The sequence below is a fragment of the Sipha flava genome, unplaced genomic scaffold (genome assembly GCF_003268045.1).
Source record: "Sipha flava isolate LNK unplaced genomic scaffold, YSA_version1 134_pilon_pilon, whole genome shotgun sequence".
NCBI classification, from domain to species: domain Eukaryota; kingdom Metazoa; phylum Arthropoda; class Insecta; order Hemiptera; family Aphididae; genus Sipha; species Sipha flava.
Window position 1 is genome coordinate 2,398,452 of NW_020271760.1, and position 8,363 is coordinate 2,406,814.

The window sequence follows — 8,363 nt, forward strand, 5'->3', positions numbered from 1 at the left end:
AACTACTCAAGTAATCAATTGCAAAACAATAAAATGATTCTAGTTGAAAAATAAAATCTTTCATTTGAAGTATTAGGTATTAGGGCTTAAACGGCAATGAATAGAAAATTTTATATAATGTCACAATTAATATACATTGTAGGGGCGGAAAAACTAAGTCAAAAATCGTTTAACAGGCAATAAACCATCATACACATATAATTGTGATGAACGTTTGGTTGACTATCACACAGGTTTTGTTTATTTTGTGTATCTGCTTCATGCGGTACTATATCATGGTAGCTAGTGTCTTATGAAATTAATCTACGTTGAGGCAAATTTAAATGGAAGTTTTTGGACAAACATTTTATCAGATATCTAAGATTTCTTGGATTTCTAGGTCTTTATGTAAGTTTGCATTCCTTATAAACCTAGGCGCATTTGTTAATATTTGTAATATTTTATTACTTGAAGTACACAGCAGATATAGATTTAAAGTCGGAGTTGTTATCGTTTATTTTTACGGGGAACTGCTTGTTTAAAAGAAATTAATTAATTATATTGAATAAATAAGTTGAAGTGCTCATTTTATTTTTCAATTTATTCAAAAGACCGTAATTCCAAATTTTATCAAATGCCTTTGATATATAAGACTTTTTAGTTGGCAGTGCTTTTCAAACGCAGTATGAATGTGTTTTATAAATGAAAAAGTTGTAGTACCTTCGAGTGGTTAGATCTAAACCGAAATTGAAATTTTTGATTTGTGATATCCAGAGTGAGTAGTCTGGTATGAATAATGTCTTCAAATGATTTTTTTATAGAAGTTGAAAGGCTGATTTACCTATAACTATCAGGATTTGACTTGTTCTTTCCTGTTTTGTTATTATGTATTTATTTTGGTTACTACATTCCATTTAAATGGAAAATATTCTAGATCCAATAGTGAATTAAATAATGCGATCATAAGGACTTATCTTTTTGGTGGTAATTGTTTGAACATAAAATTTTTAATTTAGTCGTGATCCGGTGCTTTTTTATTCGGGAGATTTTTAATAATTTGTTTAATTTCGTTTGAGTTACGTAATTTGTAGAACTTAGGACTGAATAATTAAGTAGTTCTAAAATGTTTTACTTCTAAGTCATTTTTCTTGGTATACTAAAATTAGTTGTTGATTATGATAGTTGATTGTATTGAAATATATACTCTGTATATATGTACTCTTTCATAGTTTTTAAAAAAAGTTGTGATATATTTGAAAAAAATTCCTAAGAATTGATCTAGTTTAAAATACATTTTTTTTTTTTTTATGATCGACCATAATCAGTTAATAGTAAGTAGACCTTATATCACTTACTGTAATTATATATATTTATTAAAAATAAATAAATAATTAATACAATAGTACAATCATTTAACATATTACTACTGACTCCTACACTTCAATGTACCGCATTAATTACATCACAGTAAGTATGCCATTAATATAAATTTTACAAAAGTGAATATATTGAATACTCCATAGTTGTTGGCATGATCTGATAAGCACTGATTCACGTTATTTTTCAATAGATATTATAATTCATTTTTTTCAGCCCCTCGATCATTAAATTGGATCTACAAACATTAATATTGTTCAAAAGTGTTAAAATGATTTAAATATCCGTATGATCGTATAAAAATAACTAACTCACCTTTTTCCTGTAACCATTTTGATGTATTTTGAACCTACTTTCGATGTGCTTCTTGGATAAAACAATTGGATGTGATAGAGAACACCAACAGACAGACAAAAAACGATCGTATCCATTGGTATATGTCTGAACGATACTACGTCAATGCGATTGTACATGATCTAAAAACGAATTAAAAATATTATAATAGTGTTTAATAGAGAAAAATCAATACACGGAATGTTAATAATTTTGAAATAAGGGGTATGGATAAAAATATTATATAGCTATTCTTGCTACTTGTAGTGTTTGTGGCAATTTTATCTCAGAGGTTTACCTGTTTAAGTAGTGAACTCTAAATTTGGTGTGAGAATACGCGAACGACAAAGGTTTACGATCGTATAAAAAATAATATTATTATATTATTAAAATTATTATTATTTCTAGAGCTAGATGGCATGACACAGGCGTGAATCCACGAGGGGGGAGGTCATGAGTGCATTACCCCCCCCCAAAAAAAAAACATCGAGATTAGGTATTCCGTGTTTATTTCTAAATTAAGATATGGAATAAAACAAAAGAAATTATAACTTATCATTTAATTTTAGAAATCAACAATAATTAATAAAGTTCTAGCTTTAATAAATAATTTGCTTTTATTATTTTTCAATTGTATATTGTCCTTTTATCCTTCTGAAATAATACATGAATAATTGACTATTAGTTAGGTAATTAATTTTTATATATTTTATTAATGTATCCAAATTTGAAATGAAAATTATATGTGTTAATAAAAAAAAATAATAAAATCTTAACGAAAATATTTAAAGGTATAACTTTTTTACAATAAGTAGTGTAATAATAACTAAGTGAAATGCACAAGGTTTCAATCAAAAATACATAAATTAATGGAAACAATAACGTTTAACGTTGAACAATTCACTTTGTAGATGGATGACTTGATATTATTATAAATACTCTGGAATCTACAATTTATTTCCATACCCTTGTGGTATGAATACATTTTGAACGATTACACAAATGTCATGTATGTGAGTGATTCATTTTCATTGATATAAGCAAATTAAGTATTTTCCAAGACTAGAATATAGCTTCTGTTATTATATCTGCGAAATAATTGTATAAGTTATTGTTACGATTTATCGGTAAAACAAAACAAGTCAGATGTAAAACGTACGGAATAAAAAACAATTAATAGAAATATTGAAAAAAACATTCATTCATTGAGTATTGGATTTAATTCCTCTATCCCACAAAATTGTTCACACGGTTATTTAACGGTAGTACAATCGAAAACTTTGAAAGTAGTAAGGAAATACCAGGAGCATATTATTATCATACCGATCAATACCGTTGGTATACAAATTTCGTATAATGTTTTGTACTATTTGTGATTGTGTTCTGCATGAAGAGAAATATTACTCTCATGGTCGTTTGCTCTACAAAAACAGTAATTACTGAAAAAAAATTGCTCAACTGAAGACATATAAGTACCACAGGATTTAGGTTCATAAGGCAGCAAGCATAGCTGAGGAATTAATGATTTATGAAATTACTATTTATCAATATATGTTACTCCTATCATAAACATTAGTTTATGATTGTATTAATTACAGATGATACAATTCATTGATAATTATGACTAATGACATGGGGTGGGATTTCGATGCAACTTTGCATTATCGTTTTCAAGAGCTTTCTAAGTGACGTACTTGTCGTCATTAATTCGTTATAAATAATTTTTAATGAGAATTTTTGATTTTAAGATAATTTTCTTTATACTTCAAGGAATTTTAAAGTATTTTAGGGTTTGCATTTCATATTTAGAATTTTTGAACCAATTATTCGAATTTAAAATTGTATTTGAAAATATTTCCATGGTTACGTTATTTCTATACAAATATATCAAAAACGTATTCGTATTATCGAATAATACTCGTAGTAATGTTAATAACTAATCGAACATATTTTTGTAACCAATTTTAAAAATATTATCTACATATATGTATTATATTAACTGATGTCACAAAAAAAAAAAAATAAATATATTAGTGCATTACTGAGAAATTTTAAGGAATAGGAAAACAAGTTTATGAGTATTTTTGGCAATTTTTAGGCTTCAAATTTCCAGACCAACTTATAAGCACAGTCTATAAAAAATAAAACAGTTAATTAAAAATTTGTTTTGCATGTTGTATACCTGAATTAAATTGATAAACGCGGAGAGATTAATCGTTAGACTCGGACTAATCGCGTACGATAACCCGGCTAAGAAACCGGCCGGCAAAGCGTGAATGGACTGATCTTTTTGGAAATATCGGTTCAGGATATAGATGGTGAACTGTAAATAAATAGTGTTAATTTTATTTGAAATTGTAAGTTAATTTAAAAAAAAAAAAAAAACCCTTACCTCATAAACGGCAACGTACGAACCGGTAAAAATACCTGATCTTAGCGTACTCATGTCGAACATTTTGTGAATGTTTCTCGGTGCCAAAATGGAAACATCTTTGATCAGCATGCGCAAAATCCCAAAACTCAGACCCAGACCGAAATAATTGATTGTTTTCTGTTCGGGTAAACGTATATATAGAATGCATTGATCATTTTTCCATAGGCATACGAAATGCTAAGATTTTATTTTAACACAACAATAATACATTTTTAGTACTAGTTGTGCGCATACAATCAAAATTCCCAACTTTTAGAGTATACATATAATCAAGACAATTATTGATATTTAAATATTTTAAAAACTACGGCAAAGAAAATAAATATTTTGACACTACGTATGTGAAAATCATGTGCGATGACCGAAAAAAACGAATAAGGGTGCAATTTTATAATAATATTATCATAGCTTGATTTAATATTTCACCATATAGTGATTTAAGCAAAATCATCTTTTCAATGGTATTATGGTATTAATTACCTTGAATATTGTTTTCAAAAACACTTGCTCTTTATCTGTCTGCTGACATTTGTCCGGTTTGAAAAACCTGTAATTCACGACGCGTGATTAAAGTCCACGGTTTTAATAGATAAAATGACGACAACCGGTTACCATGTGTACTTGGGATTTTCGAACTTGGATGTTTTCACCGCGTACATCAGACAGGCGTTGGTTATCATAAAAAATAACGTTTCGATGTAAATGTTGAGGCACAACAGTCCGGATCGTGACGTCCTCAGTACGACCGATTCGAGTGCCTGTAAACAGACGAAATCGAGTGAGGAATACGGTGAAAAACTGTCAGCATTAAAATACGGAGCTTGTTATGAATATATAAGAACAGTACACTATATTGATGACTCACTGCGTTGCATAGCGCTGTGAAAATTTGAACTTTCATTTTCGGCTGAAGTATGACGTACGATAGCCCGGACAAAAACCCCGGGATAAACACTATCGTGGGGTGCGTAAATCTACCCAGTAGATTCCTGAAAACAAAATTTTATATTCACAAGTTTTATTATAGTTCATGGTGGATACAATATGCGTTTTGATTGCGTGGTCCTAATACTCGGTTACCATCACGAAAATTAAATTCGAAAACAGAACACGTTTTGCGTAGGTAGCGACTATACATTTACGATTTACCGACGCATCTGTGTTAAATAATTACATTTTCGGAATGTTATACTGTTGTGAAACATCAGTGTGGCGAAAATTCAACATTGGTGGTCCTTTATGACGCTTGCCATTGAACTGAGTTATACAAATAAACATAATCATTTGAATCCAATTTCCCTATTCGTAATATTATAGTCTCGTAATTCAAATTAAAAACAGTGGTCTCGTTATTCATGCTCGTATAATGAACTACAAATCACATACCGTTGATTATCAACCTCTGCGTTTCGATAAACGGCGCTTACTTCGGAATTTAAAATAAAAGGTTTTAAAACTATACAAAATTACCAATATTTCACTCCATAAAGACTTACGAAACTAATTCGTCTCTGATTTTACCAAACTTCACTATAACCGATCCGATTTCATTCTAAACTCAACTCAAATACCTAATCCTTTTGTCAAAAATATCGTTACATTCCTGATAAACCTCCTCACTTTCCAAAACGTAACTGAAATCGTGATCTTCTTTCTTAATTATATCTAATCCAAGTGATGAGTATTAGGAGGTTTTTCCAATGGGCGATTTTCTCTAAAATTAATTTAAAGTTTAGTTTACTTATATTTACATTCAAATTACGAGTACTTAATGCGCCAATCAATGTACAGATTGTATTTTTTGTATTTTATTCTATATAAAAAAAAAAAAAATAAATAAAAAAATAAAATAGTCAAATTGTATAATTCAATATAATAATATGCATATTTTTCATATCCACAAACATTGATTCCTCCTATGATTGTAGTGCTAGTAGCCATATATCCAGTGTAATAAATTACATAAAAACAACAACAATCATTTGAACTGTGTCTATGATATTTTCATCGAATTCTATTTTTGTGATTTCGTTTGTGATTCGTCGACTGGAATAGGAGATTTTTATCTTACGTATTCATTATTCATTTTAGAAACTGATAGGTTTTCATTAATTTCTGAGTAAAAATGTTACGTCATAGATTTGGTAATAATTATGTGTGTAAATTTAGTTAAGACGGAAGGCTGGACATTTGCATATTATTTCGATATCGGGTAATGAATTTGAATGCTTAATGACAATCATGAATAATAATAATATCATTATTATTATTATATTATTTCGAATCGAACGAACATAAACATAACCATTACGTTGGAATATATTATAATTATTCTTTATGGATAAATAGCGTTCGGTTGTACAACAACTTTTGTATAGATGTAATGTTAATACAGCAAACGTACTATGTCTTTTTAGTAGAACGAGAAAAATCAAATATATTTAGAACCGAAGGTAATCAATATTGAATATTATTTTTAGTCATACCATTAACGCTATCTGTACCCCAGTCGTGAAAAGTGATGCGTTCGCGAACCGCTGTACGATAGTTTTCGCTCGGAGTAAAGAAACAACTATTTTATTTATTTTTCGGACGTCAAGCAAAGCAACTAAATAAGTGCTAGGATCTCGATACTAACCGCAATTGTAGGTCGTTTTAAAAAAATGTTAGTAAACCGAAAATATAAAATCGAAACTACGAATTCAGAAAACGCAACTACCTGGGTGATTCACAATGCCTATATTAAGGATAAGATTTCGTATGACACACGTGTTTTCTTCTTATTTTCGTCGCATTTATTATGGTTATGATTCAAAACCATGAATCATTTACCGATTCAATGGTTCACTTTACGTAACAAGGTTATCGTCTAATGTTTCATGCGTTATCATACATTATAAGTTTTAATTTACAACTGTAACGTGACGGAAATTATGTACCTGAGCGTGCAGCTATAAATCAGAAACGATGTCGTTATACACATGCCCATGGTTAAGGATCGAATAATGTTGATAATAGTCTCTCTGGTGATATCCTTGTTGAATCCCTTTTTTTTTCGCAATTTTAGCAGATAATCGACCTTTGAAAGAGACGGTAATTATTAATTATTACAAAGTTGTCCGGTATCGCCGCACTATGCCGTCTAACTTGGCTGGGCAAGTTGACTATTTTTTAATTTTTTCAATTCATTAAGTTTATTCCATCCAGATAAATGTAAATATAATTATTTTTAATTTGCAACAGTATAACATTAAACTATTCGGGGTAAGCTTAACTGATTGATTTCATACTAATTTTATAAAAATGTTAGTAATAATGACGCATCGGCTGAAACGATAATTATTTTATGATTGTATCAATTTGGGAAATTACGATAACTGCTTATTATTGTATGTCAAATTTTAACTTTTAATTCACAGGGTACGAAATTTAACGGATTCGAATCCGAAATTAAAACGTAAGAGAACATTAATCCTATGGCTCTTTTTTTTTTTTGGTTGAAAAAAAAAACGGTCAACCCAGCACTTGATCGTAAGAAAATAATATTGACAATGTGGTATATTTTTTCACGGCAAACAGACTCACCAAAATTAACGGCACTAACAGCTTGCTGCTGCCGAGTAAAGACGTGCGCATCATGGTGCGGTGCGCGAGCGAACAGTTCTGGGTCCACGGGTGTAAGATATCGGCGCAGCTGGCGCGGGCGATGTTTTTACTGAACACCATTTCGACATTCAGTCGCAGGGTCGGTCCCGGCGCGGATGTGCTACTGGGAAAGCTACGACGACACACCGACTCCGGGTACGTGGACAGTGCGCTGCGACGAAAAACCTACTGCCGACATTGTCACAATGAAAAAATAACAATCGCGGTTCGTTCACACGTGCCCCGTGCCAGAAAGGTCGCCGTCGTTTGCATTACACGATTTTCCGTTGTTGTTTTCGTTTACACCACGAACAAAATAATGTGCGTTGTAATCGTATGCAACGCTGAATGTATCCTGTTATCGTGACGCGATCAGTTCCTGGGATGATATGCGGTGCAACTTCCGCGTGTTGCATCGCTGCGAGGGGAATACGACCCCCGAATGTGAGGGGAAGGATTTAAAATTTTCGAAGGGACGGTAATAGGGAAAACGTGTGGTTGAGACGATTGTTCAGGATTACTGCGTGGGTTTTTGACGCCCAGCGGTAGTAATTTTCGCATGCGAGCCACGTGATAGTTTGGCGTAATATGTGAT

General features: G+C 31.0%; 1 protein-coding gene across 2 annotated transcripts; it reads right to left on the minus strand.

The window, feature by feature from the left end:
• Window positions 1–1,326: 1,326 nt before the first annotated feature.
• On the minus strand, window positions 1,327–7,988 carry LOC112679326 (transmembrane protein 135). Of its 2 annotated transcripts, none has more exons than XM_025549088.1 (9): window positions 7,709–7,988; window positions 7,063–7,202; window positions 4,971–5,112; window positions 4,736–4,881; window positions 4,604–4,670; window positions 4,082–4,240; window positions 3,872–4,012; window positions 1,672–1,832; window positions 1,327–1,594 (listed from the first exon to the last, which is right to left on the minus strand). In XM_025549088.1, the coding sequence occupies exons 1-9, from the start codon at window positions 7,847–7,849 to the stop codon at window positions 1,543–1,545; spliced, it is 1,149 nt and encodes a 382-aa protein (XP_025404873.1). In that variant the 5' UTR covers window positions 7,850–7,988; the 3' UTR covers window positions 1,327–1,542. The 2 variants fall into 2 exon arrangements, with proteins under 2 accessions (XP_025404873.1, XP_025404874.1); XM_025549089.1 differs by having other exon boundaries at window positions 4,989–5,112; window positions 7,709–7,986.
• Window positions 7,989–8,363: the final 375 nt, after the last annotated feature.